At 31.0% G+C, this 15,352-nt stretch overlaps 1 protein-coding gene across 2 annotated transcripts in view; it reads left to right on the top strand.

Annotated features, from left to right (window-relative positions):
- LOC106472993 (calcitonin gene-related peptide type 1 receptor-like) overlaps positions 1 to 15,352 on the top strand; it is a 148,822-nt gene that overhangs the window by 85,147 nt on the left and 48,323 nt on the right. Inside the window, exon 4 of one of the 2 annotated variants that reach the window (XM_022379446.1) lies at positions 13,496 to 13,609. The exons of the other annotated variant lie outside the window; for it this stretch is intronic. Coding sequence (XP_022235154.1) covers positions 13,496 to 13,609 — 114 coding nt within the window. The remainder of the gene's footprint in view (positions 1 to 13,495; positions 13,610 to 15,352) is intronic. 2 annotated transcript variants of the gene reach the window in all.

The raw sequence follows: 15,352 nt of genomic DNA, 5'->3' as shown, positions 1-15,352 counted from the left end.
CTACTTTACTAGTTACATTACGTACGTTACGTAGTAATACTACATCTAAAATTATATATTCATGTTTACACTTTCAGTTGTCTGCATTCAGGTTCTGCAATTTACATCTAAAATGATATATTCATTGTTTACACTTTCAGTTGCATTCAGGTTCCGTAATATACATCTAAAATGATATATTCATTGTTTACACTTTCAGTTACATTCAGGTTCTGCAATTTACATCTAAAATGATATATTCATTGTTTACACTTTCAGTTGCATTCATGCTCCGTAATCTACATCTAAAATGATATATTCATTGTTTACACTTTCAGTTACATTCAGGTTCTGCAATTTACATCTAAAATGATATATTCAGTCCAAATTTGTTTGGATTTAGTTGAAATCCTAGAATCAGTATTAACATTACATGAAGTTTGATTTTTAATCTTTCGTTGGATCTTACTTCTTGTTAATTATTTGTTTTACTACCTGTGTCATAAGCTGATTCTTAATTAACATTTGATATTCGACTTCCACCTTCTCCTATTTTTGATGCACAAAATATTTTCTAATAAATGTAGTTTTAAGTATTCATTTAGGAGAGCGAACTGATTCTTTCCAACTGTACACCTTCACTCCACTCCCTCACACGCACGTGAGAGAATAGCTAACGAAACAGTAGCTAAAATGTTACATTCAGGAAAGAGCGAACTTCCAGAAAAATAAACACTAAATTTCGACTAAAATGGGCTGTCACTTCATACATCTCTCATGACGTCAATCGACTATGTAAATCTGAGCCAATAGGAAGCCAGATGATGGATTGTCACTATCCTCTTGTGATTTTGCTGATAATTAATTTGATGATTGGCTTAACTCATCTTCCATCAGTGACCTCTTGAGTTACTTTAGACGTTGGAATTGTGTCTTTAAAAAAAAAAGACTTATTTCGAAATTCGAAAATATTTAATAAGCTAGAATATATAAATTCCAGTCCTTAAAAGTAGAAATAGTGTGGTCTTGTATTGTGTCAGTCCTAGTAAAAGCAGAATAAAAAGGACCAACTAGAAGTAATTAAATTTAGCACGGCCCTCTTATCTAGTCAAGCTCACAAATTCCAGAAAATGTTAAAGTTTGTGCAACGAAAGCTAGAGAAGTGTAAGAAACCAACAAAACTAATATTCGTCATAAAAACCAAGTTAGAATACAGATATTATTTTCATTTTCCTTTTCAGCTATCATATCAAGGGTGTGTGAAAATGGTATTGCATATTTATTTCTTTTTGGCACAAAAACCTCCCAGAAAGTGTTTTGTTGCAAACAAAAATGTGCATCTCAATTACTATTCCTACGCATTTTGGGTATGAAATCTATCATCATGTATATCAGCCAACATCATTCGAAGAATCGATGTTTTCTTCCACATCTCTCTGTTTAACACATATGTAGATTATTCTGTCATTGTGATGTTAATATCTTTCTTCAGAAATGTAACATAATTTTTTTAGCCTGATACCTCTTCTTTGTGGCATGCTTTGGTTCGTACAAAAGTTACTCCTATAGATGTTCTGGTTTAGCTCTAAGAGGGCACCCTCCAAATTTTAGTCTTATTGTTTCTATCTCGTTATTATTATATCCTATTTGCCATAAAGAAGTTCATTGAAAATATAATCTTTCCAACTAATATTGAAAACTTTTCTCAGTAATTTAGTGTAGGTACCATCAAGTTTCCTTTCTAGTTTCTTGGTCAATGTTCAAGTTTCTTTTGAACGGGAACTCTGACTTTGGACTATTCGTGTTTTTATTCTTGACAATTTGATACTGCAGCCTCTTTACAGCTTGCAGGATGGTTTATATACCCTCAAACCGTGGGAGATAGTGGATTCAAAACGAATTATCTTTCTAAAAATGGCCCATTGGGCACTTACGAAAATTATACCTATTAGTTTTCATTTCTTCTTCGCTAGCTTTAAGTTTTCAACGTGCAATTGGAAAAGCATACAGTTTCAGATTACTGTTTCTTATTGACTAGCCTTGCTGAAGAGTTCTAATATTGAAAGAAAGGCCTCCTAAGCAGTAAATTAGATAAAATATAGATCTGAAATGCAGTTTGTATACATTTCTTACATGAAACCCATTACAGATAACTTAAAAGGGATGTGAAGAAAGGATAATCATCTGTATTCTGACAAGATTTATATTATTGAAATTATATCTATAGGTTAGGAAACTGTTTATAGCATGCCTGCATTAAGGACATATGTAACATTGTTTTATTGTTAAGCACAAAGCTACACAGTGGACTGTCTGTACTGTGTTCACCACGAGGATATAAAACCGTAAATATTAGCATTATAAGCCTTCAAGTTTATCCCTGAGCCATGAATATGGGGGCACGTATGTAAAAGCAGTATCACTTAACGAAGCTTTAAATTATAGTTTGGTACTGCTTTGTAATAACGGTAGACGAATGGGTAAATATTTTAACATATAGTTTTTCTTATTTCAAATAATATGTTCTGTCTTTAATTCTTTCTTATGGCCTGTTTTAACAAACAAATTATCTCAGAATTTTATATTTTAGAATAGATCTTAAACCAATTAATATTTCTTGTAGAGTGGGGGTTATACATATGAGACTATTAATAAAACATCTAAGCAACATTTAAGTGAGTATGAAGTGTTAGCTACTTTAATCTTGGCCCTGATTTGCAGTAAACTATGTAAAAATGGATTTCTTATAATTAACAAAAAAACTTCTATTACTAACCATTACATGTATTTATAATTACATACACAGGCATAGATCTAGAGGTATTTGGCGTCTTGAATTCTAATGACTGAACCCTAAATCGGAATCAACATATACCTTGTAAAGGTTTTACTTCCCGTCTGTCAAGATATTATCATTATAAACAAATAAAATATTTTCTCTGTCCATTTACTACTGACCTATAATTTTAAAATGAATCATACAAGAACTTAATGGTTTTATCTCTATAAACGGCAAGGAATAGATTCACGGTGTTATCAAAACTCTTGTTTATATATATTGTGGATATTTTTACTATCTCTTTCTAATGTCTTCATTTTTCTGAGATTGTTATCCTGTAAAAAAATTACAATAAGTTGTTGTTTTAAATTGTATAAAATAAAAATTGGGGATAAAGTTGTTAATAGGGATCTTCACCTTTGTTCTCATTATAATATGCCACATGAATAAAAAAAACTGATCCAACCTGTTTTTCACTCACTTAAAATTACTGTATACTTTTTGAACAGAATCGGATATCGTTGGTAGTAATGTATTATTAGAGAAGAAAATATAGTTTTCGTTAGGTTAACTTAACTTAAAGGTCAAAGTTACGACAAAACATCTTGTATCTCTAAATGGTTAATTGGAATATTTTATTCTATATCTACTGACCAGAAATTCTTAAAGGTCAAAGTTACGACAAAACATCTTGTATCTCTAAATGGTTAAGTAGATATAGAATAAAATATTCCACTGACCAGAAATTCAGTCCTTTTCTTTTCAATACCTTTCCATTTATATGGCGATCTCTGTTCGTCCAGATTTCGAATTAAAAGTGCAACATTACAGGAAATGTGTCAACTGAATGTAAGGAAGGAAGGTTATCAAGTTATTTAAACGTATTCATAAAGAAGTGGCTTAATTATTTAAATAATTACTTCTTACATTATAGTTCTGTATCCGTTTTTGATACTTTGCATTTTCTCCTGATTATACGTTTTTCTTGTGAAACAGGTTTGAGGGATAATCTTATGCCTTGATATATATGTATATATAAACAAAGCGTTCTGCAACATTGGTAGAATGATATTTATTTGTATCGTGTTTCTGATCGCTCCTCTTCATCTTCTACGGCTTTTATGCAGCCGGATATTTTTGTTAAATATTAAAATTGTGTGATTGTCCGTATTTACTGTTATAACAACACCAAAACGTGGATGATAACACACAATTGATATAAATACGCGTTACAGCTCACTTGCTTTACTTCATTGAGGTTTCTGATAATTTATAATCTACTTAGCTCCGTTTTCTTGATACGAGTCATTGAAATTGTCTTAACAAATTTATTATAATCTTTTTATTTACACCCAAATATGAAAAGTACACTATATCTATAATTATAAAGAGGTCTTCTATTAACATATATATAGAGATGTCTCTGAAACGACAGGTGAAGTAATTGTAATATTCATTTATTAGATTATATTGTTACGTATGACTTAAGGCACCTTAGCCAATATTTAATTTTTTTTTCGGCTAAGTAAAGTATTTAATAAACCTAATATTAAACTTGATTACAAATGTTTTCTTACTTAATACATTACGGATTTCACATCTTCAAGTTTGTGATGGACTAATTAAGAGGAATGTAGAAGAACGTCAAATGTGACTTATATTACTTATTAATTATAGACTACTGGTTTTCATTGCTTCGCCTCTTTTTGACATTTAATACTGAAGTTTAATGTCTATCGCTTTGTCACACGAATTATTGGGATTTGAATATTTTATTAAACATTCTTAAATCCTAACATTTAAGACAAACAGAGGTGTTGGGTTTTAGCATGTATTTTTACCCATTACATTACGTAGTTTATATGATATTTCCAATAATTTACCTCGCTACTGTGCGAAGACTATTACTGGATAAGAAAAGTATGGTTTGCGATCTAATTCCAAGAATTATAAGCAATTCGTATCTTCTTTTTATAGTCGATCATTAGTATTAGTCTATAATATTTTCTTTTTTACGTGTTTTCTTATGTACAGTGCTATAAGAACTTGAATGGTGAGACTAACAAATTCTAAGAAAATTAGACAATATAATAAGAATACTACAACGTGGATTTCTTTAATGTTTCAATCAGTTACGATCTTGAAGACGTCTTTGGTAAAAAAACTCATACAAAATAAAATGTATAATCAAACATTGTACTAAAACCCTTGTTAACATTTCATACAAAACTATAACGTTATTTCAGTCTGTTATTATGTATTGCTATTCCTTTAATATCAATGATAACTTATCTGATTTATTTCTCAGTTATTTCATATTAATGTTCTCGCATAATTATAATATGGAAATATTTTGTCTGTTAAAGCTATTATAATATCTGTTATAAATTAAAGCATTAAGGAAAATACCTCTAATCATGGGGTGATTTGAACAGGGTCGAACTAGATTTAAGACCAAGTACCTTTTTGTCTAACAAATGAGAATGATCCACTTTGTAGATAAACCATGTGCAAATAAAAAGAAGGCTAGAAAAAGGTCGGCATGCATTAACGATATCAACAGCAATGTACGAAATTCGATACACAAGCAGCTGAGAATGAAGCATTTATGGAAACAGCAGTAAATGATGGTTAATACATTACGTCCACAAACAAAAATACCATCCTTCTTCTTTAATTTTAAGATCCGGTATATTTTTGTTTTGACAAGTTTACTCCGGTTCGAATGAATTCTGGTTTTGGTATTTTCAGCATGAGCGACGCATGGCTAAATAGCGAGGTCAAAGATCCCAAAATGGAATAGGCTTAGTCATCCATAGTTTAGAACTGCTGATTGCGGCTACTATTAGCCAAATAGCGAAATTATTTGCAATAACGCCTTCACGGGTGAAGCTACGGAGCGTGTTCTCCAGAATTTCGTGGTTCGAACCTTTGGGATATGATCCGAAGCCGGCACGTTATCTACAAGTCACCCCGGCTCTATAAGAATTTTGATTTTGCGACATAATTGTTGAACTTTGCAACAGTTCTTCTAGAGCTACAACAAATATGAACACGAAGTTTTAGTCTCTATTTATTCTGCTATTGATTTGTGTTTCTCACTTCAGACAAACTTTTCAGATCCTGTATTATGATACATAAGTATATAATTTTAAAGGCAAGGCGCTTGAACGTTATCATAGTTTCTTGTTTGATCTTTTCTTGTGGATAGTTTCAAAATGTAGTTTTCTAGAACATATATGATGCAACTAATCAGTTAATTTGGCAGTCTGGATCTTTCAAATGTCACAAGATACACAGTTTATGATCCATGAAATATGATAATATCGACTTTTATGTCATTTGATCCTCGAAACTAAATTTTACTTTGCAGGAAGTTAGCCTCACATGTGATTCTAGATTGTGTTTCTGGCTTTTAGACTCTATTAGAATGATACATTTCGAAAGATTGCTTATCCATATTTAAAGATGTTCAAAGTTGGTTTCGTGAGAGTTACTTTCGTTTAGAATTATTAAATTACAAATAAAGCTTTAATTAATACAATTAAGAATAATTATTCTAATGTTATTTATGGTACCTGTTCGTAAGTTGGAGGAATAGGAAAAACATTTCCAAACAGGAATTTCGGTGTTATTACTTAAAGCTTGATTTTAACTGATTGATTAATCTTCAAAACTTCTTCCTCTCCTCACATTGTTGAACTATATATTCAGTGTAAGACTTATATCGCCTATTTTATGAACTAGGAATGTGAATAAAAACGTAATACAAACTGCGTTAGCTACTACTCATTCAACAAAGTGGTTTGAGCTGTACATGTTATACGAAAGACATGTATTGTATTAGTTGCATATTTAACCATATGAACACGAAACGACACTACTTATAAGAATTATATATTCGACTAAAGGAAGAAGACATTAATCATAAGTCCAACAAACTGTGCAAAATACTGAACGAGGAGGAAAGAATGCCTTATGTCTGAGCTGCTGTTTTTGAACAATAAAGAAAAATATTTGTATTTTCCCAGCACGGTTTTTAGCTAAATAGAACACAGAGTTGGGCTATTTAGCTTTCATCTTGCTTTCCATTTGTATAGTTGCCAAAATATTTTTGTTGTTATTGCGCTATAACAGTGCAAAATTACTTTGTAAAAAAGTATTTCTATACGTTAAGAAAATTGTATAATTTTAATAAAATAATCAAAGCGTAAATCATTTTAACGATTTAAACATAGCAAAATAGTTGGTATTCGACTTTGGATGATTCTGATACTGCACATACTGCATGTATTCTGAGTCTTTAGATTCACTAATCTGTTTCCCAAAATTACAAATAATCGGTATCTCTTTAGCATTTAAATCAACAATGGATTTCTCCTACTCATCATTTCGATAATAACCTTTATGCACATGGAACCAAATGCTTAAAACTACTTTCTCAAGTATTTGAATTTCGAAGTTTAACAGATTTATTTTACTTTGATAGTTTTTGTTTCGTTGTTAAACACAATGGGCTATTTGTGTTCTACCCACCATCTGTATCGAAACCCGAATTTTAGCGTTATAAGCCTTCAGATTTACTACTTTGAAATACCATACAAGTAAATACATTTTCAAAATAGTTTATTGTGTTACAAATAAAGATAACTTTTCAACAAAAAAGTAAACGTAGAAATGGCTAATATCAATCCTTCAAGAACAATACAAACAAGATAGTAGAGATTACATTTGCATCATCCCTACATAATAGCACAGGCACACAATGTAGTAGAATGTTAACAGACAAAAATGGGATAAATTAAACTCAATTGTTATTGAATAGCTATATATATTGCAGTGCTTCAATATAGTTAGGAAGGTTGTATTTATAAAAAAGTTCTAAATACAATGAGATTCCACCCGTAATATTTATTGTTTATCTATTATTGCCTAGTAATTCCTGTTTCATCCGGTACTTACGCTTTTTAAAGGAACATCATTTTTCTGTAAGAAAGGCAACTTCAAGGGATAATGCTACCATCGTTTACACTATAATTATATATGTTTTTAATTACTACTATTTATTAATAATACTTATCAAAGCGGATACTTCATTTGAAACTATGTCACCTCAGTGAAATTGGTTAACACCATTGTTTTGGTTTTTGGGTTATTATGTTATAAAAAAGAAGCAGAAGAAAGAAGAACAAGAAATTCAAAGTTTTTGCTATGATTCTTACAGACATTCCTAGAACTTGTGACTCAGTTATTACATAGATATTGTTATAAAAGAAAATACTGTATAGTATTGTAATGTTCTTATGACTTATTGAGAAGGTATTTAAATATCATTTCGATGAACAATCAGAGTCATCCCTACATAGGCAGTATTATCGCCCGCCTGATAAATTAAACTGAAAATGTTCAGGAGAGCTAACATTCATACACAAGTCATGTGTATTTATATTTCGTATTTATGACAAAGCTGTTAAGGCTATGTGCCGCCGTTTCTAGTTTTAAACTACTGACCAGCAAGAATGCACCTAGTCAGCAGCACCCTACCACTATACCCACTGACTGTCACTCTTATGACGCACCCACAGTTTAATTTACGGAGAATATTTGTGGTTTTGCACAGATAAGAACCCGGCTCGCCAGCTTCGAAATTCAAAGCTTTATGACAGGGCCAACCCACGCCCCACGGGAGAGGGATTCAAGTAACAGTCCAGTACCACGATGTAAACATTTTTATTATTGGTTCTTGAATTGATTATGATCATTTAAAGATTCCTTGTTTTCTTGTGTGTTTTTTTTCTATCAGCAAATTATGAAGGAACGCTAGAATTATGCCTATAAGAATTTCTGCGTTGTTATATATATTTCAAAAAGTTAACCTTAGATTTATTGTAATTAAACACATTTAGACTTATCAAGTACGTAGATTTTGTTCAATAATCCAAAAATCAGTCATGATGTACGAACCGTGTTTATTTGTAGGTACATGTAATATGTACTTTTGGCGAATGGTATCTCGCCAAACGAACTGAGATGAGAACGGATTAAGATTTCCAAAAAACAGTACTTTACATCTACAATAACAAACAAGTAGAGAACCTTTAAAGGTATTTGGATAACTACAGATTTATGTGATTAGAAAAATATAAAAACGTAATTCTGATGTTGAATTTACGAATGGATTGCCTATGTCGTATATGTTAAAATTTAAACTATTTTACTTGTAAATCAAGTTCCACCATGGTAACACATTATAAAGGGAATTTCTTTTCAAAATTAAATAATACATTGGTAATTATTGTAAGAAGCTAAGAGAACTCAAGCCCATTCAATTATTAAATGTTATACATTCAACTTATTCAATAGGGAAATTCAGTGATAACTTATACATATTTTGATTTTCTACACATTTCCTTGAAAATAAAGTGGAAAGGAATAACACTAGGACAAAATACAAATACAAATGGACAAAATACAACAAAACTATTGTGTTTAGCTTAAAAACTGTTGAAAATGTCTTAAATAACCAAATGTGTACAAATCTATTTTTATTAAATAATCGGTAATTAAAAATCAATCTTAAACTTAATGGTTTTTTATTGTTTAAAGATCTTTATTTCTAAGAATTATTACTTCTTTTCAATTGGCAAGAAATTCAACTGCGAAGGGCCTTTCACATATAAAACAACAGAAATGAGGCCTTTAAACCCCTCTAATTCATGAAGAGTACCATGAGAATTAAGCGCCAATTTATGATTTAAGTCCCCTTAGTTCATGCGAAACATTATAACAGTTGGGAGCCTAACCCTTTCTATTCTATATACATGTTTATAGATATGAAATAATTTCGACTACAAACGTACGAATTACCTCAAAGTAGTAACAAAGGATTATGATCTCAATCGTAAATATGACAGTGAAAATCCTAATGGAAGTCAGTTATGAAGCATTATTTTTTGGTGTTTTATATCATAATATAGAAAGTATAAAATGAATCAGAAAAGTATTATGTGCAATAAAGACAACGTAAAAGAGCTTAAATATTTTCCACCTTTTCGGGGAGAGTTCATTAAAGATAATGTCATTTTACTAAAATGTATTGCCAGATATATTTTTGCTTTTTATTGAAGAATATCAAATGTTTTTTTTTATCTAATACCTAACAAAAACATTCATTAATATGAAATAATTTAAAGATCTAAACAAGGCATTCAATGAAACCTTTCTCCCTCTGAATCATGATGAAAAAATTTACTATATACTTTCTTCACTGATAACTGAAGCATATTAAATTACATCTTTTTAATGTAACCCCTAACTCAACTACACGATAATTTAAAATAATTTATATCATTTTAACATAAAAATTTCAACAGGAAATTCTATGATAACAATCTTTTTTTGTTGTTGTTTCTTATTGAAAGGAATCACTATACATGTTCTACACTGATATTTAATGTTAAAAACATTTTAAATATGTATTCATATACTTAGGAAGTATTTCTAAAGTAAATAATATCTGAAATCAGAGGTAAATATTTCAATAGTGTAATGAATGTAAGAAATATCTCTAGAATATTCTGGATGTCTTTTAAAACTGGAAGCATGATCTATACTTTTTCGAAGAAAATATTTATGCGGACAATTGATGAAAATAAAATTGTATTTTTAATCATTTTTCCTACTGAGGGTTTCGCGTTAATTAAATTGTCTGCTTAACTCGTAGTTTATTTTGTTTTACTGGAGAATTTCGCGCAAAGCTGCACAAGGCTAGCTGTACTATCCGTCTCTAATTTTTGACCTGAAAACTACAGGAAAGGCAGGTAGTCAACAGTATCCACTGCCAATTCTTTGACTACTGTCACTCATTAACACACCTACGGTAGAAATGTGCGGAGCGTTTCTGTGGCAAAGGGATATGAACCATGAAGCGTTGGATCCACAGTATGGACTCATTAAAGAGTAGGCCACGCTTGGTCCCTAAATTCGAAAAAATATATAAAATGTTCGCACTAATTACAACCTTTAGAAGTCATGCCCAGGAAATTTCATGTGTATGAAATTCTAACGAATATCGCTGAATGCTTTAAAATCGTCATTCTTCCATTATTATACATTTTGTGTTGTAGGCATTCTGGGGATAGTATCTACACGTATAAAATATTTTTTATCGTGCGAGTTTGAACTTACTGCATTGTTGTTGTGACAGTTCCCTTTCTAAAGAAAATTAGCTGCTCAGTTCTACATTGATCCTAAGTGTCGACTTGAATTATTTCGATTCTAGACGTAACTGATATCTAATGTCTGTACAACCTGACAGTAAACTATTGTTCAGAGGTTTAGATGCCGCAAGGGGAAAATTGATTTATCAGTTCCACAATTTTAGTTGATTTGAAGGAAAACCTAAATGGTCACAAAACATTTTCTAATTGAATATATTTTCGAGTTTGTCACAGGTTTTACCTCACTTCAGCTGTTGGTCAGAGACATTTGTAACTTGTTTTGCGACTGAAAACTCTAAGATGGTTACATAATTATTTTTGTTACTAGTTTTGTGTATTGGTTGAAATATAACGACTAACTCATATACAATCATTAGGTGAAACAGTTCAGAATTATTATTTTCTTAACCTTTACAAGATGTAAATTAATTATTCCTTTTAACATAATATAAACATATTGATTTAGAAATAATTTAATTTCAAATTAATAGAAATTAAATATATTTTAACAAACTGTAACATAAATAAAGTCCGCAATTTTGTTGTAATTACATGGGAACAGGTAAGTCTGACAAGGCCAGACATGGTGACAGACTGTAAATATGGGAATTCATTGTTCGCTTATTATTGTCGCTCACTAAAATTGAACTTCTGCTGGAACTAGACAGATACCAAAACTGATACTGAACGAGAGACGAAACGCGCAAATATGGGTGAAAACTGTTTGTTTGTTTGTAATTAAGCACAAACCTACATAATGGGCTATCTGTGCTCTGCCCACCACGGGTATAGAAACCCGGATTCTAGCGTTGTAAGTCCGCAGACACACCGCTGTGCCACTGGGACGGTGGGGGGGGGGGGCATGGGTAAAAATAAGGCGTTTTTCTGCCTGATCTCACTACTTTAGTATAAAACAAATATGTTTCAAAATGGTTACTTAATATTCTTATTTGAACTCCAGATAATTCAAGTGAGAATATCTGCCTACTTATAGCAAGAACAGAAACAGAAAAAGTTTTGTAAATATCGCTTCCTACAATAAAAAAATAATGATCTTCCGAACTTCAAAATTAAAGTCGTTAGAAAATCATTAAAGTTTTCTCTGTAGCAATAAAATCTGGAAATACAAGGTTTTAATCTTATTAGGCTCTATTTAAAAAACAACGTCAGGTTTCTTTGGCGTTAATCACATAATTGGCCCGTAAACATTGTAGTACTTTCAGATTTACTGTTTTCTCGTTCATTTAGAAATTGCAACCTCAATAGCTAGAGGAATGTCAGGATATTTTATGCAGTAATAAATCTAAATTATCTCACCCTATGTTTGAAAGAGGAAATATACTAAATACAATTAGAGCGAAATGGAAAATAATGTTTATTCAAAGTACAATCATATATTAAAGTGATGGGTACCCAGGAGAATGGCCAATGATCAAGATCTAGACTTTTCCAGATTAGAAATGGTATCTTACTTGTCCCTGACAGACAGAGACAGCACATCACCATATACAAAGCTTTTTAGCGTCATCCCTCTAAGTGTTCATTCGCTATTTACGTTATTTTTGGTCATTCCAACATCATATAAGGAGAACACGTCCTCATCTCATCTGTCCATATTACTGTTCACCTTCACAAAGTGCGTTGCATGCTATGTAATATTCCAGCGAAAACGTGCATTAACCCTAAAACAGAATGAGCCAGCATAATAGGTAACTAGGCCGAACGTAATCTAGCCACGATAAATAGCCAGAATTCAATACTTGTAAATCCAAACACTGGGCTAGAAACGTGCATGCACGAACGTTTTAAAAACAATGTTTCAGAAACTCATGCTTCAGTTCATAAACTTGACTTCATAAAATTAGTCAAATATAATAGAATGTGACATTTACTTGTTATTTATATATCTTAATCTTACCAGCTCATTAGGTTACTTGCTCCACAAACATCCAAAAGCAGTTTGTCATTGTGAAATGACCGTTTTTGTTGTACTTACTCAACTGATAATGTTTCAGTCACGTTACATTTAAATGATCTGGGTGTACTTTATATTTTACTTCCTGGTCAATATAATATGATATGAATATAAATTATAATGCATTAGTTAAAATATTTTTCCGTATTTAATCGAAATTCAAAATTACCTTTGTAATATGTAATACCTAACCGAAACAATAAATTTTATTTATTAAATTCTAGCATCAAGGGTTTTAATTAGAGCTATTCCAACTATAAAATATTTACATTGACAAAGCGGTACGTCTATGGACTTATACCACTAGAAACTAGGTTTTGATACCCGTGATAGGCAGCGCACTGATAGCCCTTTTTGTAGCTTTGTGCTTAATAACAAACAACAACCCTGGAATATGTTTTCAGGTACTAAGAAAATAGTTATGATGTGACATTCATAGAACTTACAAAGGAAATAAGAAGGTAGTATATTTTCATTACAAAGATTACACAAATATGAGATTAAATTGATACTGATTTACATATAAATTACGTTTACTTTTAGGAAACGACAGCTGTCCGCCAGAGTTTGATGGTTGGGGATGTTGGGAAGCGACACCTGCTGGTCAAGTTGCAAAGATAGAATGTCCCAGTTTTGGATCATTAGCAGAAGACAAAAGTAAGCTTAAAGTATATTTTCACTAGAAAGGGAGTGGGGCTGGAACTCAGATCACAAAATATTAATATAATTAAGATGTTACGCAGTTACAGCACTCTAGGTATATTGTAATATCTTGATCTTAATCTAACAAATCTTACCTACTACCATGTTATTTGTCATCTCATTATTTGAAAGTAAGATTATAATACCTTTATAACATCAACTTTTGATATAGTTTGATTACTGTACATGGAAAATCTACAGAAATAACAAAACAGTTAAAATACACACTTAAAAAAACTCGATAATTTGACCGTTATCAGAATTTTAGCCCTAAAAATGAAGGTCCGTTATTCAAAAGAACTCAGACTGTCATGTTTAAAAAAGATGAGCGTTTAATATGACCAATTTACATCACTTAAACAACTGAAAACTCTCACAAAGTTGCAAATAAACCGGTTTCATAAATGCTTTTAAATTGGCATATATATTTTTTCAAGAAGAAAAAGTTCACGTGTTCTAACTTTTTGAACTTCTGACCAAATAATTTTCCATCCATCCTGATTGACTCGAAATCACGCAATTCCTAAATAATCACGTAATTAACAGTTTTAACTGGAAACGATATACTTAACGCTCCATACTATCTTTGTTAATTGTCACAACCTGGGACAACTCCCTCACCCAGATAAAAGTAGACGAAAGATATTACAGAGGGTCTAACTAAAAGTACATGTAATTCTGTAAACTCTAAACTCTTAGAGTAATCTATGACTTGAGTAAGTATCACATGTGATAATTTGTCACTTGTGGATTTAATCTTATCTATATAAATATAATATCACTGTCTGTTGTATGTCCATGTAATTACTTCGCAGGGTGTGGATGGATCTTCACTAAAAATGGCAGGGAAGCTCATAATATCTATGCGGAGGTACATACAAATTTTTAGTTTTTGCCTTTTGCGTTTTTTATGGGCGTTTTTTTACAATTATATATATAAAGGAAGCAACTCTTCATCTCCTAATATAACCCTTCATTAAGTATGAAGTTACATAACTTCACCCCAGGGGACGGGTACGCCATCTAGTATAAAAATGAAATAATAACAGGAAAGTTAAAACAAAAACTGGTTCGTAATAATAAATAGCATATCAAATGTTACTGAGCACGCAATTCATATGTACAAAAGGTAAATTAATTGAATTTTTCCAGAATAAGTATTTAGCGTTGTCGTAATTCTTATATACATTTTTATAGCATTTTTATACTTTAATAATTTTAAAGTATAAAATCAATACAAAAAACATCCTCATTTGCTATGTTGTTGTGTTTCAGGCTAGTTTGAAAATATTGTAAGAAATATAATTCAAAAATCGTGAACAAAATTAAAAATAAATAAGAGAATAGTTGATAACTAAACAATGTTAAAAACACTAACTAAAACCAAATTCCAGTAATAACAAAAAATCCATCAGGCTTCGGAATCTTTTATTTCAACGTAAGGATTGTATTTGTACAAACAATCTGTGCTCTTTTTGTGGTTTCGTATATATATTTAGGTTATAAAACCCAAGCTGCTCTACAATCTGACGCAGCACTAATTTAAAAAAACGCCTTGTTCTTAAACGACAGTTTAAAAATCCAGTTTGATATTTGTATATTTTATTTGATGCAAGACTTTTTTCTGACAGTGATACAACACTATTGCAACATAATTATTATCACCTGTCAAAACAATGAGAAATTTTCATAATACTG

This window comes from Limulus polyphemus, unplaced genomic scaffold, assembly GCF_000517525.1.
Source record: "Limulus polyphemus unplaced genomic scaffold, Limulus_polyphemus-2.1.2 Scaffold5, whole genome shotgun sequence".
Classification (NCBI taxonomy): domain Eukaryota; kingdom Metazoa; phylum Arthropoda; class Merostomata; order Xiphosura; family Limulidae; genus Limulus; species Limulus polyphemus.
This window is presented reverse-complemented; position numbering and strand designations above follow the sequence as displayed.